Here is a 17925-nt window from a genome sequence, read left to right on the forward strand (position 1 = left end):
AAATTTGAGTACATAGCATACCAATTCCACTTCCTAGAACCTACATTCTGCAATTAGATTTAATACAAATACTTTTAAAACTTATTTTTAGCACTTTTAAAATTTCAGGGGTCAGTGCAAGTCTCTTTTGTATGAACTGCTCATGTGCAGGAAGTCATCCTCGTTAAATATCTCCCTGGCAACCCAGGAAACCTCCAGCCAACCCCCCCTGCTCTCCCAGCAGTAAGGTAAACAAATTAAACCAATTTCTACAACTGGTTACACAAGGCTAGAGACGGGCTTTCACTGCGGTAAATCAACAATTTAAACTCCACAGAGCAGCGGGACTCCCGAGAGAAACAGCTGATTGATCCTGCTGCGGCTGGGGAGGCGCCTCTTATACCGGGCGCCTATGCCTGCAGCTATTTTAATGATTTTTCTTTTTGCATGTTGGCAGACCATTAAAGAGGTAAGCCCTGGCCCCACCCACTTTAGACTTCTCAAACAGCTGAGCTACTGACCGTCTATGTGTATAATCCACTGTGCTGTGCTGCAGCTATCAACTTCTCCTTAACTGTGAAAACATACACATAGAAATCATTAAAAATCTAAAAACTCTGTTAGTGTTGTGTGTACTGCACTGGTCCTTACTCCAGTTTCCTCTTATTGGCATGAAGGCTTCTATCAGCTCCTCTCTCATCTAATTCTATGTGGACCTTTTCAGCACCCTACCTTCACTGAGAAAGGGAGATCTGCATTTTCGAATGTCAGTTGGGCTGATTAAGGTAGACCAATCACCATTCACATCTGAGTCTCTCTTCGCTGTCTTGATGATCCCTTCTTGGTCTTTCCTGTAAGGATACCCATATTTTAGCTTTATTTTTTTATTTATCACAAGACTAGAGGAGTGCTAGGGATCCACCCTCCACAAGGCCTGTGCTCAGTGGCGTAGTAAGGAGGGGCACCCCAGACCCCCCTAAAATTGAGGACTTTGTCTGGCAGGGGTCCCCAGACCTTGCCAACGGAAGCTCTCCTGTCCACATGCCACCCACTTCCCACACACACCACCAAACCCTGCGTAATGCTGGATTTTTGTTCAACCAAGCGTGCATGGGTGGGGGTGAGCCAGCCGGCCACCCCACCTTCACACATGCTCGGTTATACAAAAACCAGCATTGAGCGGGGGTGGCGTGAGGGAGTGGGCGGAGCATGGGCAGGAAGGCTTCCGCTGGCAGGGCTTAGGGACTATGCCAGTTCAGGTTTGAGGTATGCGCCGGGGGGGGGGGGGCGGGGAGCAAAGGTGAACAATGGTGTAGTAAAGGGGTGGCAAGGGCGCCACCTTCTCCCTCCACCCCAGTTACTTTCCTCCTTTACGGCGCCACTGCCTGAGCCCTTTTGCTGCTAGGCAATTAACCTGCTTCTAGAACCGCATTTTTCAACCGGTGTGCTGCGACTGCTCCACAGGTGTGCCACATGTGCCCCAGCCAGTACTAGCATTTTAAGAACAGGACTCTTTTTTTTTTTTTCCTCCCCCTCCTGCAGCTTCTCTGTACTACTGTTAGCTCTCCTCTGGGCTTATATTTGTCTGGCAGTTTTGCTACACTTTTTGATCAATCATATTTCTCTCTTCTCCAAAGCTTTTGCTTCCCTCCCACAGTTTTTCGGGCTTTTGTTTTTATACTTCCTGTGAGTGGGATTCCTCTTAAGTTTCCCCCACTGCCTTAGCTGGGAACTAAATTTCTTGTCCCTGGTTGCCATATGGTTTGGTATTCAGTGGCACCAGCTAAGCCCGTCCTCCTTCCTTGCTGCAGGGCGGCCAACAGCACAGAAAAGAGAAGAAAGAAAGGCTACCAGGGTTTGCTTTAAACTTGTCTGTCTTGAAATAAGCAACATGCTAGCACTATCCATCTATGGTGAGTTAAGAGAAAAAGGAGTAGGTTACTCCCTCATGGGTTCTCACGTTAATGAGATCTTCATCCTACAGCTCTCTTCTTCATCCAGCATTATCAAACAAAAACCACAATGCTCTAACCCAGTGATCTACAAAAGTGCCTGTGTCTATGCTTGTCCCTCTGATTTGGAAAGGATGAGAGCAGGTCATAATACAAGACAAGCAAGAGCAAGTTTATTTTGAGGCTTCATTTGTTATTGCACCCTCATTTGCATACTTAAAGCATAAGTACATAATCTTTAAGCATCTCCAATTGATTAAACTACTTTACACTAGGTTACTATGGAGGAGAATTGATTCATTGCACACTCAAAGCTGTAGTTTTTTGACAAGTTGTTTCAGGTGACAGATTGTGAGTTATATGAACATTCTTTTCCTCTGCTTTTTATGCTGGGTCTAATGATAGCACTGTGACATCAGTAAACTTTGAGGCAAGGGGTCGAAAGAACCAAGCCAGACACAGTATTTATGGGCTCAGGCTGTTTTGCAAGGGAAGAGACATAAAGAATGTCACCATCTTTGGTTTATTTCCAGGAAAGTGTGTGCTGAGAAGCTGGAGGAAGTGTCAGGAGTACAGGTTCCTGCTAGATTGGAAAAATATGTGTGAGGGAAGGGGGCAATTAGAATATGGCACCTTGAATTCAGAAAGTATGGGAGCAGAGTAAAGGATTTTCTGTTGTTGTAATGCACAGTTGGGTGTGTTTGAAGCAGAAATGGATAAGGGTGCTTCCAGCGGTATTGGGAAGTGGAATAGAATCAGATAGAGAGGATGCTGTATTATTAATATTGGCTTCAATGCAGTAACAGTTGTGTTAGAAATGCCGAGAGCTAGAGTATTTCAATTAATATTCATTTGATAAAATATTTCCTTGAAAAAACTGATGGTGTGCCTTCACAATTTTTGTGCCTTGTCAGTGTGCCATGAGATGAAAAAGGTTGAAAATCATTATTCTTGGAGGCAGAAAAAGAGTAATGAAAGACAATCTTCCCTACAATTATCATCTTGTTATGTATTCTGATATTCTAGTTTGTCTAATGGCTGTCCAACGTGGAATGTCAGCTAGAAAACTAACAGGCTATAGTTTTAGCCTAGTGCTGGAGCAAATGGTATTCTGCGTACATGGCGTAACTATCCATTGCTCAAAGATTCTTTTTAACACAGAATCCCTTAGATGCTAGGGCACTTAGTAATCCTTGGATCACAGTCACATGAGACATTCATGCAATAAATGGGGTAATACACTTCAGTGTGATTAATATATTCATACATATATAAAATGCTTGCTCAGGCCGTTGTGTCTTCATTTGTATAATGTATGACTGGTTAGTTATTGACAATAGTAATTCCATATCATCATGCTGATCAATCCATAGACTGGTGGGTTGTGTCCATCTACCAGCAGGTGGAGATAGAGAGCAATCCTTTTGCCTCCCTATATGTGGTCATGTGCTGCCGGAAACTCCTCAGTATGTTCTCTATCTCAGCAGGTGGTGGTCACACACAGCAGCAGCTCTGGCTAGGCCTCCAAGCCTAATTTTTAGGTTTTGTTGAGTGCCTGGGGTTGAGGGCTCTTCTTGAGCAAGTGCAAACCTGGTGGTGCCAGGTCCCTCCTTTTCTCCCCCCTCCCGCTGGCTCCGTTCATTTGGGCGTCGGCAGAAAAGCGGCTAAAATTAAGCGCCGTTCTTCCCGCGCGGCTCCTTCGCGGAGTGTCGCGCCGGACGCCATCTTGGATGCGCAGCATGTTTCTCCCCCGCTCTTGCGAGCGCCGGTTGAGGGTGCATCTAGGGCTGTGGCCCAGGCTGCTGAAGTGCACAGTCTGGGGGGTTTCTCCCCCGAGTTTATTTTGCTGCTGCATCAGGCCTTCCTTATGCAAAACGCTGCCCCTGCTCCCTTGTCCAATAAAGGGATTGAGGCCCCCGGAAGTAAACGCCCTCGGGTGGATTTCCAGGCCTTAGAGGACTCTGTCTCCTCTGATGTAGATGAGGGCAGCGTATCTGAGTTCTCCCAACGGTCCTTTGGGGATTCCTTGGAGGAGACGGATTCCCGCTCGGATGGAGCAGATGACCCCTCTGCAGCGCGGATCTTTCGCTCAGAGGACTTGCCCAACCTGTTAATGCAGGCCATGAGCATTTTGAAGATTTCCTCTCCAGAGGACGTCTCTCCCTCAGCCCCTGTTGGCTCCGCCATTATGCTGGGGACGAAGCGCCCGCCTAGAACCTTCCACGTGCATGATGCCATGCGCACCTTGATTTCTGCTCAATGGGATGTCCCGGAAGCGAGCCTCAAAGTGGCTAGGGCTATGTCCCGCCTCTATCCTTTGCCTGAAAGTGAACAGGAGACCTTTCTTTGGCCTACCGTGGATTCTTTAATCACTGCGGTGACTAAGAAAACGGCGTTGCCGGTGGAAGGTGGCACGGCCCTAAAGGACGCCCAAGACAGAAGATTGGAGGCGGCCTTAAGGTCGTCCTTCGAGGCGGCTGCTTTAAGTTTGCAGGCCTCAGTTTGCAGCTCCTATGTGGCCAGGGCGTGCCTGACGATTGTGCAGCAGGCTTCCCCCTCGGATCCTTCCTTGAGGGCTGACTGGCCGGCCCTGGAATCGGGCTTGGCTTATTTGGCAGACTTACTGTATGATGTCTTGAGAGCCTCGGCTAAAGGTATGGCTCAGACAGTCTCTGCGCGGCGGTGGCTTTGGCTGAAGCATTGGTCTGCTGACCACGCATCTAAGTCCCGCCTGGCTAAGTTGCCTTTTAAAGGCAAGCTGCTCTTTGGGGTCGAGCTGGACAAAATTGTGACCGATCTCGGCACGTCTAAGGGCAAGAGGTTACCAGAGGTCAGGGCTCGGGCCAGTGGTGCTCGCCCTGGTAACTCCAGAGGACGGTTTCAGGAAGCCGTCGGTACCGCCCGGGCAAGTCGGGCTCCTCTGCCCCCTCTTCCTTCAAAAGGAACTTCTCCCCCAAGCAGCATTCCTTTCGCAGAGACCGCTGTCCCGGAGGTGCGCCCTCCGGTCCTCCCCCAGGGTCTCGTACCCAATGACGGGGCCCTGGTCCATGGCCCAGTGCAGATTGGAGGACGCCTGTCCTCGTTTCTGGGGGAGTGGACCAGGGTAACTTCAGACGCTTGGGTTCTGGAAGTCATCAGAGACGGCTACAAGCTAGAGTTCTGCCGACCCTTAAGAGACGGGTTTGTACTCTATCCCTGCAAGTCTCCGGTCAAAGCTGTGGCAGTGCAGCAGACCTTGGACAACCTGATACGCCTGGGTGCGGTCGTTCCGGTGCCAGAAAATCAGCTTGGCAAGGGACGTTACTCCATTTACTTTGTGGTACCAAAGAAAGGAGGTTCTGTCCGGCCTATCCTCGACCTCAAAGGGGTCAATCGGGCCTTGAAAGTGCGGCACTTTCGCATGGAGACTCTCCGCTCTGTTATAGCGGCAGTGACGGCAGGGGAGTTCTTGGCTTCCTTGGACATCAAGGAAGCGTACCTGCATATTCCCATCTGGCCTCCTCATCAACGCTTTCTGCGTTTTGCAGTCCTGGGCCGACACTTCCAGTTCAGAGCCCTCCCTTTCGGGTTGGCTACTGCTCCGCGGACCTTCTCCAAAGTAATGGTGGTCATCGCGGCCTTCCTGCGAAAGGAAGGAGTACAAGTCCATCCTTATCTGGACGACTGGTTGATCCGAGCCCCCTCTTATGCAGAGTGCGGCAAAGCTGTGGACCGGGTGATTGCTCTTTTGAGCTCCCTGGGTTGGATCATCAACTGGGAGAAGAGCCAGCTGCGCCCGACTCAGTCCCTGGAGTATCTGGGAGTTCGATTCGACACCCAAGTGGGCAGAGTGTTCCTGCCAGACAATCGGATTGTCAAACTTCAGGCTCAGGTGGACCAGTTCCTAGTAGCCTCTCCTCTTCGGGCTTGGGACTATGTGCAGCTGTTGGGCTCTATGACGGCCACGATGGAAGTAGTGCCCTGGGCCAGGGCTCATATGAGACCACTACAACACTCTCTGCTGCAGCGCTGGACTCCGGTGTCGGAGGATTATGCTGTGCGCCTTCCCTTGGACCCAGCAGTGCGCAAGGCGCTGAGCTGGTGGCTGCAGACAGACAAGTTGTCTGCAGGAATGCCTCTGGTGACCCCGGAGTGGATTGTCATCACGACGGACGCCTCTTTGTCGGGCTGGGGAGCCCACTGCTTGGGAAGGACAGCGCAGGGGCTCTGGTCTCCTGCAGAGGCAAAGTGGTCTATCAACCTCCTGGAACTCAGAGCCATTCGGTTGGCGCTTTTGGAGTTCATCCCGGTACTGGCGTTGAAGCCAGTACGGGTCCTGTCGGACAATGCCACGGCTGTGGCCTATGTCAACCGCCAGGGAGGTACCAAGAGCGCCCCTCTAGCCAAGGAGGCCATGAATCTATGCCAGTGGGCGGAAGCGAACCTGGAACAGCTGTCAGCGGCCCACATTGCTGGAGTCATGAATGTCAAGGCGGACTTTCTCAGTCGCCATACCTTGGATCCCGGAGAGTGGCAGCTATCTGCTCAGGCGTTCTTGGACTTCACGAAGCGCTGGGGCCAGCCGAGCCTAGATCTGATGGCGTCATCGGCCAATTGCCAAGTGCCGCGCTTTTTCAGCAGAGGACGGGACCCTCGATCCCTGGGAGTAGATGCTCTTCTCCAACAGTGGCGACACAGGAGCTTCTCTATGTGTTCCCGCCCTGGCCCATGTTGGGCAGGGTGCTAGACCGGGTGGCAAAGCATCCGGGCCGGATAATCCTGGTGGGTCCGGACTGGCCCAGACGTCCCTGGTATGCGGACTTGATCAGGCTCTCAGTGGACGATCCTCTGCGGCTGCCAGTGGAGCAGGGCCTGTTGCATCAGGGTCCCGTGGTGATGGAGGATCCCTCCCCCTTTGGTCTTACGGCCTGGCTATTGAGCGGCAGCGTCTGAGAAAGAAGGGCTTCTCAGACAAGGTCATCGCCACTATGCTGAGAGCAAGGAAGCGCTCTACTTCTACTGCTTACGCCAGGGTTTGGCGTACCTTTGCAGCGTGGTGTGAAGCAGGCTCACTTTCTCCCTTCACTGCTCCAATTTCTTCAGTGTTGGCGTTCCTGCAAGAAGGTCTGGAGAAAGGCCTGTCGCTCAGTTCCCTTAAAGTCCAGGTAGCGTCTCTGGCTTGCTTCAGGGGCCGCCTGAAGGGTGCTTCCCTGGCTTTGCAGCCAGATGTGGTGCGCTTTCTCAAGGGAGTTAATCACCTGCGCCCTCCTCTGCACTCAGTGGTGCCTGCGTGGAATCTCAACCTGGTGCTAAGAGCCTTGCAGAAGCCGCCTTTTGAACCCTTGTCAAGGGCATCTCTGAAAGACCTGATGTTGAAAGCAGTCTTTTTGGTGGCTATCACTTCAGCCAGAAGAGTTTCCGAGCTCCAGGCACTCTCATGTCGAGAGCCCTTTCTGCAGTTCACTGAGGCAGGAGTGTCTATTCGCACAGTGCCTTCCTTCCTGCCCAAGATTGTTTCTCGCTTCCATGTGAATCAGCAGCTCTGTCTCCCTTCCTTTCGTAGGGAGGACTACCCAGAGAAATACTCTGCTCTCAAATATCTGGATGTGAGACGAGTCATCATCAGATACTTGGAAGTGACCAATGATTTCCGGAAGTCGGATGTTTGTCCTGTTTGCAGGTCCTCGTAAGGGTCTGCAGGCTGCTAAGCCTACAGTGGCAAGATGGGTCAAGGAAGCCATTGCAGCGGCTTATGTGGCCGCGGGGAAGGTGCCGCCTATCCAGCTGAAGGCTCACTCCACTAGAGCTCAGGCGGCCTCGATGGCAGAGGCCGGGTCCGTCTCCTTGGAAGAGATTTGCAAGGCGGCAACTTGGGCATCGGCCCATACCTTCTCCAGGCATTACCGCTTGACTGTGGCTGCTCGGGCGGAGGCCCGGTTTGGAGCTTCAGTGTTGCGGTCAGGGATTTCTATGTCCCGCCCTGGGTGAGTACTGCTTCGGTACATCCCACCAGTCTATGGATTGATCAGCATGATGATATGGAAGGTAAAATTATGTATCATACCTGATAATTTTCTTTCCATTAATCATAGCTGATCAATCCATAGCCCCTCCCAGATATCTGTATTGTTTATATTCTGGTTGCATTTCAGGTTCAAGTTTAGTCTTCAGTTCCTGTTCAGGAGGACTTCGTGTTCAAGTTTTTCAATGGATTCTTCAAGAGTTGAGACGAATTTGTGTTACAGTGAGCTGCTGCATTCCTCTCCCCTCCGTTTTACGGGGCTGGATTGAGACTTAAATTCTGCCGGCGCTCCCTCCCGCTTCGTGCGGCAGTAGGGCAGCTTTGTACCCCTCCCGCTTCGGCGGTGTTAGGGTCAGTCAGCTCCTCCCGCGGTTGCGGTTGCAGGATAAGCCAGATCCCCCCGCATCGGCGGGTGTGGTGTCCCTCCCCCGCTCCGCGGGGATGAGCTGGACGGATTCCCCTCCCCCACTTGTGTGGGGATGAGCTGGGTTAATTCCCCTCCCCCGTTTCGGCGGTGGTGAGCTGGGCAGAGTGTCCCTTTGTGGGTGTAATTCTCTAAGTGCTGAGTCCTGCGGATGGAGCTTGGATATCGACATACTGAGGAGTTTCCGGCAGCACATGACCACATATAGGGAGGCAAAAGGATTGCTCTCTATCTCCACCTGCTGGTAGATGGACACAACCCACCAGTCTATGGATTGATCAGCTATGATTAATGGAAAGAAAATTATCAGGTATGATACATAATTTTACCTTCTTACTTAACACCTTGTAGAGTTATTGAGTAGAACTGTTGCTTTCTCAGTCGTTTTTGTACTCAATCTCCCTTTTTTGCCATACTGTTGCACAGCTTGGCTTTTTCAGGTGCATAGTAGGCAAATAGTCTCTATATCAGTTTTTCTTCGTAGAAGACATGAGTCAGATCAAATTGTGTTTTATATGGTGGAGCATTGGTTTCTAAACATAAGCCAACATAAGTAATTTTTCATTGTAATTTTTGTAATTTACACCTATAGATTTACAGCTGATCCTATATGAGTTTATTGCACCTCTTTAATACACTGTTTCATGCACTGGTTGTCCTGTATCTCACTCATTTGTATTATGCATACACTTGTTCTGTTACTTTATATGGTTTCTCCATCCTTTCTTCATGTAAGAGTCTTGCTATTTCTGCATGACTTGCACCCCGCTTGTACTGTTTATTAGTATTTTTTTCTTTGTCTTTGTTGAAAGGAGGCTTCAAGCGTGAAGAAAATCCCCAGCATGGATATACGGCATCGTTCTTCCAGCTACTCTTCCCTTCCCTACTCCCACAGTCCTCCCGTTTTACCTATTGAGCCCCCTGAATCCCAGCACTACCCAAACCAGATGTGCCCAACCCATGGTGTACTAATGCCCAGTATGGTGGGCAAGCTACAGAGATCACCAGGTAATTTCAGTGTACCCTCCTGCATGTGCCAAGTTGCGCTTTTGTTTTCCCTTGTATCAATTGTCAAGCTGGTTGTTTAGAATTTGGTGTTATATTATATTTTTAAAGACCACGGGAACAAGAGGATAAGAACAACCCTTTCATACACACTAATCTCAACCATGTATTTAGGATGTTTTAATATTTTATGTATTAATTTTTTTTATATAAAATGTATTTGTTTTTTGAGTGACCTGGCATTTAATTTAATCCATATATTCAGCCTCCCTGTACATGTAAGTAGTAGTACTGAGTATCTGAATAGTTTGCTCACCCTATTGACACTAACTGTTTACTTTAGGCCTGAACTAAATGTATCAGTTATCCAGATAGCTCTGAATATCACTGTTATCTGGATAACTGTCAGCCCTCCCATGGTGTACCCTGAACCCAACCCCTTATATAGATAGTATCAGGCCATTCAGCTAGATTTTTAGACCCATTACTATCCACGTAGGGCCTGAAATCCATGGATAAGCCAGCTATACATTCAGGATTATATTTTGCAGATGATACTGAGATGGACAATCAAGTGGACATTTGTGATGAAATAGGAAAAATGAGTAATCTAGGTAGACTTCTGGAAAGGTCAATGCATATATAAGAAAATAGAGACGTGTGTTTGATGTCTGGAAATTCAAAGAAAGAATGTGTAATTGGAAATGAGGAATTGATATGCACCAAACAAGAGAGCAATCTTGGTGTGATTATATGATTCATAGGTAGTAGATCAGTGTGACAGAGAGTGGCCAGAGCCAGTGGCATGCTAAGATGTGTAGGATGAGGATACCCAGTAGAAAATTAAGTGATAATGGCTTTATACAAGTTTTAAATCTCTTTAAAGGATAAAAGAGAAGGTATGCACTGTAAAACACCAGATGCACAGGCTAAATCAAAAGTAAGAACTGACCTTAATGTTTAATATTAGACAATGTGCTGACTCCCAGTAGCAGCAAGTAGAGGTACCAGCCCGGTCTATATCCATATAGCAAACTTCATCAGAGCAAGACCAGTTTATATGGCATTGTGTACCCTACTGTCAATTACGATATCCTTGCATATTATGGCAGAATGGAATTTAAAACTGATGTAGAGGAGAAGGGTAACACAAAAAAGTGAATTGCTAGTCTTGTTTGGGATTAATCAGAAACCTTTATTTGCAAGTAAGAGCCCCGTTAAACATGTCTTATGTTAGTGTGCAGTTGCCCAAGGTTTAGTGAATTCAAGAGGAAATTTTAAAAATGTTTCTAAATTTTCTTTTCCTTTAGGAGATCTGAATGTCAAGAAATTTCTTGCTCGGCCTGCCTCTGGTGAAGATTTCCAAAATGAAGAGTCCCAAAGTGTGGCACTGTCCTATGGAACTCTCCCTTTGACAAAGAGGTTTTCTTCTTCCCCTTCAGAACAGAGGCCATTTGCTGACCAATGGCAGCATGCAGCAGTTAGAGGGCAGAGTGTCCCCAGCCATCAAGAGTGGATGAGCCCTGTTGACTCTGTGACAGTACCTGACTTAGAAACAATGAATCAAGGTTTGGGAGCCATACCAAACAAGAAGTTACAGAGAGGTGTCCTTCAGGAGACCTCAGGTTACAGGGTGTATGAACCTAATATTACAGCTCGCAGGCCAGTGCCTGGCAGAGATGTCAACACTTTCAGAACTCCACAGGAACCTTCTTGGGATTCTGGTGACTTAAGGGAAATGTCAGTTTTGTTTCGTCCTAGAACCCAAGGTCCAAGGAGGGTTGACATGCCCCCAGAAGATGACTGGAGGCAGAACAGTTATGCTCCGCAGGTTGTTGGTAGAATTTATCCAGCAGGTGATAGGACATTCTCTTCTACTTCCAATTATGGGACTGGTAACTGGATGCTCTCACGTACCACCGCTTTCTGCCAGAAGCGTGGCCAGTAAGATCCAGTTGCTCACTATGTTGAAGAATGATGGACTTTACTTTCAGAAAGTCGCTGCCAGAACTGTAGAAACTATCTCAATGTAGTATGAACAAGACGAGCAAACATTCCCCTTCTGTATGTGCCAATCTTATCTTGTAAATATTGAAGCAAAACTGCACTGCGTTTCTTTTCTAGAATTTGCTGAACTAGAGATATTATGGGGCTCATTTTCAAAGCACTTAGACTTACAAAGTTCCATAGTAACCTACTGAACTTTTTAAGTCTAAGTGCTTTGAAAATATGCCTCTATGTCAGCAGTTCAACTGTAGCACAAGTTAGTCCAAGAACTGTCTGTGGGGAGCTCACAGTTAGAGTAGGCCAGTCCTAGCATTTCCTAGCAGAAGTCACTGTAGGTAGTGGTTTAGAGCTCTCAGCCCTTCAAACCCAACATTTCTAAGCAATAGTTATTACATGAAATGTATAAGGAGCTTTTCCAGCAATAGTTGTCGCAGGGAGCACTATGGAAACTCTGCCTCTAGGGAGCTACTAAAGTCTCGGCTTCTTCAAGCCGTAGTCATTGCACATAGTGTAGGACTAATAGCAGTGAGGTGCCACACAATTGCACTGTTACAGGGTATTTGACTATTAACTGAAAATGATATGTAGCAGATGGACCAGGCTTTTATAAGGACCAGTTCATGTACACTGGCTCCTCGCATCCCAGCTAAACCCTAGTTTTCCTCTTATATTCTGCCTATTAGATTCCAAGAATCTGTGATTGACCTCCCAGGGGCTGACAAATAATCCCCCTGAGGAAATGATGTGAAACTCACTATTATAGAAAGTTAGATGAGACCCACAAACTAACAGCATTCTATATGTGGAGTCAAAGCACAAGTTGTGGCTACTGAGCCACTGAAATGGAGGTGAGGCAAAACTAAAATGTCACAGGCAAATCTGAGATCCCCCTGTTCCCTTTCATTTTAGCCAATAATTGTAGCAATTCTTACATCAGAGAAGACTGTTACCACTGCATGCTTAACACCACCAATGTACTGTAAACATCTAGAGCAAGTTTAAATATTTTAATGTTAAAAACATTTGGCTTTTGTAAGTATTTTTCAAATAAATCTATAAAATAGCTCTATTTAATTGTCAATTTGGTAGTGATTTTCTCCCTAATTTTCTCATATCTTATTTGCAAGCATGTCTTTGGGTGGTGGACATAAGTTTAGATAAATAAGGGGAGGGGCAGTCTTTGTTTTATTTAGCTGTAGTAAATTTTGTGCTTAGGAATAATACTACATTCACATCACTGGGCACTGAAAGCCTCTATCAATAGACCAGCTTGGAGAGTAGCAATGAAGCGTTCTTAAAGCACCCGACTAATATGACTAAATCCTTTTCTAGAGGGACCCTGTCTAAGGGTAGAAATTGCCGTACCAGTTCCTGGCCTCTCTGCTATAAATGCTAAACTGGTACTAGTTACCTGGCTTTCGTGATATGGAAATCTCTGTTGGTATTCGGTATGAATCTACAAACGTATCTTCTATAGATCCCATGGGTCTGATAAAGGCAGCTACTGCTGTCCTGAACTGGATTTCGTATGCATTGTAGTAATAAAAGTACTATAACCACATGCTAGACTACTGAGCTATTCTGTTTTACCAGTAATTAACATAATAACTTAGTAAATGTCAGCAGAGAGAGAACATTTGGCTTATCCAGTCTGCCCAAATTCAGTAGCACAGCCAGAAGGCAGTGTTTGTGTGCTGGCCATTACCACCCCCACTTCCCTGTTAAATTTAAAACTTAAGTACCTTAGCTAGCAAGGATCCTTGAGCCCCACCATCTGAAGACATCAGCAGCTGAGCATGTGCAAGAACTGAGCTTGTCCGCAGTGCCAGCATCAACAGATCAGAGTGCTCCATTTAAAGGAGAAATGGCTTCAGATGCCAAAGATCTATCAGCCAATCACGGACCAGAAATGAGTTAAAGGGTACATGTAAAAAAGAAAAAGTTAAAAGGTACATGTTAGGAAAAAATGGCACCAATCAAGGCGCGTATTCAGTCCATTTGGTTCAAGAGTATTAAGTCTAAAAATCCATCTTTGTTCCAACTGAAGTAAAGTGCGCTGACAGTCTCCCCCTCTAAAAAAAGGGGGGCACATGTTGTAAAACTATGCAACGTAGCTGTTGGAATGAATGGTCCTGTTGACAACAGTGCATAACTAGGGGGAGACCAGGCTTGTTGGTGTGTATAGAACCTCTTGTGCTTAGTCAAACATGTAAACAGTGTATGTGACATTTGACTGACATATAACATGTCACATGGACAAATCAGGCAATAGACAACATAATTGGATTTGCAGGAGGTATTGGTCTTAAGATAATAACTTTTGCGATCCAATGGGTTGACAAAAACTGCAGTCTCCAACATGATCTCACATAGTGAATAGGCATTACACTTGAAGTGACCAACAGGTCCAGTATGAATGGCAGATTCAGATTGTGGAATCAGTAATACAGCACGACTTAAATGTTCTGTCAGATTCTTTGTATGGCAAAAAGAAAAGCGTAAGCAAGCCTCACTGAAAGTAGGAATAGTTCTCACTAGATCCCAATGTTTCCTCACCGTCGTAGCAATGCGGCTTGAAAAAGGTGAGTATGTGGTCCTCCTCAGTATGCGCTTGTGTCTTCGGTGTTAACAGAAGATCACGATGATTGTAGCATGCTTAACGGTAGGCTGTGCACACCACTCCTTTGAATTAGTTCATCTGAGAGGCCCCTCCTAACCATTTGGACCCTAAGCACTTGAGTAGTTTACCTTAATCTGCCCCTGGAGAAGCCCCTTTTCAGCACAGAGATACTGCTAGCTGTCTTACATAGGTTTTTGTTTAGGAGTAGTGTTTTAACCTTGATCTATTAGTGGATTAAGGCTGGTGCTTTATCTAAATGGCAGTATATACCGCCGCATTCATTGACTAATGGGATCCCCAATCATTAGGATTTTTTTTTAATGTCATATGGAGATCTTCCAAATCTCCTACACTGAGCAAAAAGCACCCACTTTGGGATTCCATCTCCCTTGCATGTGCTGGAAATTCCTGCCCAATGCAACAGATCCTATCCTATTGCTGCCATCTCTGTATTGTCTCTCTGTGCGGCAGAGTAAGTTTGTTCAAACCTTACAAGTTGGCACATCTTGTATGAGAATCAATAATCAAGTGAGGGAACCAATACTATAACTGGTGTAGGTAATCAATCACTTCTCTGTAACACCAGGATACTTTATTCTTCGTACTCTGATTCAATTTTTATAAAAATTTTAATATGCTGTGCTCAGTAACACTGTAGTGCCCATATAACCAAATGAATCTGGATAGGGTACACAGTCTCCAAACATCATCGCACACGCCCTTCCTTCCCTTCTACCCGCATTCACACTTCAAGCTTCTCGCCCGAAGGATTGCAATAAATAATTTCCTTAAAAGCGGACTTATCTTTATTGGCGTTGTGCGTAGACTGTGAAGCTTCCAGATCACCCATAAAACTAGTGCTTCGTGTTTAAAAATTCTAACTCCATCGTAATCCATCTTGTATGAGGTCAGCAGGAGGAAGTGCCAGTCACAAAGTTTTAACTTGCTACTCCCTTCCCATTCTGAAGCAGCAGAGGACCAGAGGTCAATAAGAAGGTGTGGCAGGGCTGAAAATCTCCTACTTAAAAAAAAAAAATGCTCCACCTTGGCAATTCTTCATATAATAGGAACAGAAAGTGACAGCAAATTGACCATACAGCATTTATATCTTTTTGAAGGTGTATTCTCCAGAATTATACTGCGTACTGCCTCCATTTTGCTGTTACTCCCCACTCCCAGCCATATTTTACCTTACTTCCATACCTCCTGGTCAAAGCTGGACAATGCATAGGACCCAAAAGTTTAGAGGGGCCCTGTCAGATGTGCTCCTAAGATACTATCTGGATTGTTTTTCTCAGGATTCTACAGATTTATAAATTAACTGTCTTGAAGCCAAAAGGCTGACTAATGTGTCTGGATGTTTTTCAGAAGTTAACCCTTTATAGCTCTTCAGTCCTGCCACCTTCCCAGAGACTGTGGTAGGATCCAGTCAATAGGAAGGCTTCTGGTCACAGGAAGGAGAGGCTTCGGTGCAAGTGCTATGTGTGTTAAGGGGGAGGGAATTCTGAGCACATGGGGCCTTAGAGCCAGTGAAACCGCTGAGTGTCTTGGCGGGTGAGGGGTATTGATAAGGGGTAGGACTGTAAGAAGAATGGGGGAAAATGTAAGGGGTTGCTGCAGGCTGAGAAAATCTTGGGAGCAAATGCAAGAACTTTATGTGATGGTGGGCAGAGCTTGGGGGGGGGGGGGACACTGATCGAATGAGCACTTGGGCAGTAGAAGCAGCAGAGCACCACGAGAGAAAAAAAGAGTGAGTGCATATGTGTCCGAAAAGTAACAAAAGTACATTCATGTGTATGTCTGAAGAGTGAAAGTGTATGCATTTGCATGTATGTGTGACTAAATAGCAAGCGAGTCTGTGTGTGTATGCACATGCATTTATGCATATGAAATTAGAAATATTCCAGAAAACAAACAGTAAAACACAAAAAACAAAACCTGAAATGGCTTACCACAATATCATGAATTAATCAACTGTTGGGGTCCCTGACAATTGGTCTAAAATATGCAATGGCTAATGGGTTAGTTGGTCTAATGGTACAATTGGCCTAGTGGCTCTGTTGGTCTAAAGAAAAGAGGAGACAGGATTCTGATGCAAAAATCAGTACAGTTTTGTAAGAAAAAACTACAGCAAGGTATAGAAATTAAAGATTAGCACACGAAACTTTATATAAACATATATATATGAGTGAAGAAAGTTAATATGAGAATTAAAAAGCACGCAAATTTGTCAATGTTGTTCTTAAAGCGCAGATTGTGGGCATGCCACGTAGAAAATCTGCAATATTGTATTAGGCTTGCTGTGTAAAAACAGATGTACTACAATCTTCTTTCATCATAAAACAGCTTCTTTCTTTGCTCATCTTGTGTTAAGCATTCCATCTGACCTTCACATCTTTCTGTTCTTTCTGTAATTTGGCGATCAATTTATAAACTCCAGCATGTGCTGTTCCACCAACACTTCCAGTCTTCTATGCCACGATTCCACTATAGCTGTGTTCTTGGTATGCCCAGGTTAACACGAGCATTGACCAACCACAGAGATAGTAGCAGAGAAAAGATAAAAGTGAATCGATTATTTACTCTTCCAAAAAGTACAAAGACTAGGGAGCACTCAATGAAGTTAAAGGAAATACTTTTAAAACAAATAGGAGGAAATATTTTCACTCAATGAATAGTTAGCTCTGGCTTGTCATTACTGTTTTCGGCAGCTAGTTTCTTGGTGGCCTTCAAATGGGCGTCAGCTCGGTGTGCAGTAGCAGCATGCATCGGATGTTCTCCAAACGTTTGTAGTGATGCTGGCCATTAATGATTATTGTGGCTGCTGACCCCATTACAGTCCTCTATCTTCACATCTCCAGTAGTAAGCAGTTTCTCCTGTCATCTTTCTGACATGCTTACATCGCAGGCACAGAAGATAACTGGGCAACTAACTTACCTTCCCCCTTTTCTGAATCTACCAAGTCGTAGAACGCCATTCCTTTTTTTTTAATTAATTTTGCAATATTTGCAAGCATTAAATCTTGTATACAGAAACTCAGAAAGGAAAAAGAAAACAATTAGGAGGAATATTCCCCCATTTTGCTCTAACAATATATCAATTCTTTCTTAGACCACCATTTGAAATAACATGGGGGGGGGTGTGAACATATATGAGGAGAATAAACATTCTAATAGAAACATATACTAAGTAAATGGCCTTGCCTTTATCCTTGGTATTTTCTAATTGTTAACTAAACAATCACAGCTCTTCTCATAATCTAGTTTCTATTTGGTTAGCTTTTTTAAATCAATAAAAGATTTTAGTTGTTCAGGTTCAAAAAAACAGGTATTTGTTATCTAAGTAACAAATTGAACACTTGCATGGATATGCAAGTAAAAATCTCGCTCCCAAAGCTTTTGTCTCTTCTCTTAGAGCCAAGAAAGCTCTCCTTCGATCTTGTGTAGATTTTACAACATCGGGATATATCCAAATCCTATCGCCATAAAATGTTTTTAATGAGTTTTTAAAGTATAATTTCAAAATAGAATTTAAGTCTTGTTCAAAAACCAGTGAAATCAATAATGTCCGTCGGTTAGTTACCTCAATACTTGACTGTGCCAGAAATGCAGTAAGATCTTGAAACCTCGGTTCTTGCAATTGAGTAGATGTTTGAGCCTGTAATTCCTTTTTATGCTCTCCCACCTCTGAGATATAGGTAAATATATATTTTGTTTATTGGAGGAATAAGATTGGGAGAGAATTGCACTATATCCATCAGATATTTCTTAAGTAACTCTGTTGCACTTATTTCTGGAATCATTGGAAAATTTAATAACGTAAGTTCAAGCGTCTATTATAGTTATCGAATTGTTCTATTCTCTGATGAATCATTACTTTGTCTTTAATAAAGAATCTGTGTAGAACGCCATTCCTTAATATATCCTCTGTAACAAT

At 45.4% G+C, this 17925-nt stretch overlaps 1 protein-coding gene across 9 annotated transcripts in view; it reads left to right on the forward strand.

Annotated features, from left to right (window-relative positions):
* The window catches only part of USP54 (ubiquitin specific peptidase 54), a 479705-nt gene extending 468196 nt beyond the window's left edge, over positions 1-11509 (forward strand). For 8 of the 9 annotated variants that reach the window (XM_030203404.1, XM_030203402.1, XM_030203409.1 and 5 more), the window contains 2 exons: positions 9169-9364; positions 10672-11509. In XM_030203404.1, coding sequence (XP_030059264.1) covers positions 9169-9364; positions 10672-11309 — 834 coding nt within the window. In that variant the 3' untranslated portion in view covers positions 11310-11509. The remainder of the gene's footprint in view (positions 1-9168; positions 9365-10671) is intronic. The other variant, XM_030203407.1, reaches the window with a different exon arrangement.
* The last annotated feature ends 6416 nt before the right edge of the window (positions 11510-17925 follow it).

Source organism: Microcaecilia unicolor, chromosome 5 (assembly GCF_901765095.1).
Source record: "Microcaecilia unicolor chromosome 5, aMicUni1.1, whole genome shotgun sequence".
Taxonomy (NCBI): domain Eukaryota; kingdom Metazoa; phylum Chordata; class Amphibia; order Gymnophiona; family Siphonopidae; genus Microcaecilia; species Microcaecilia unicolor.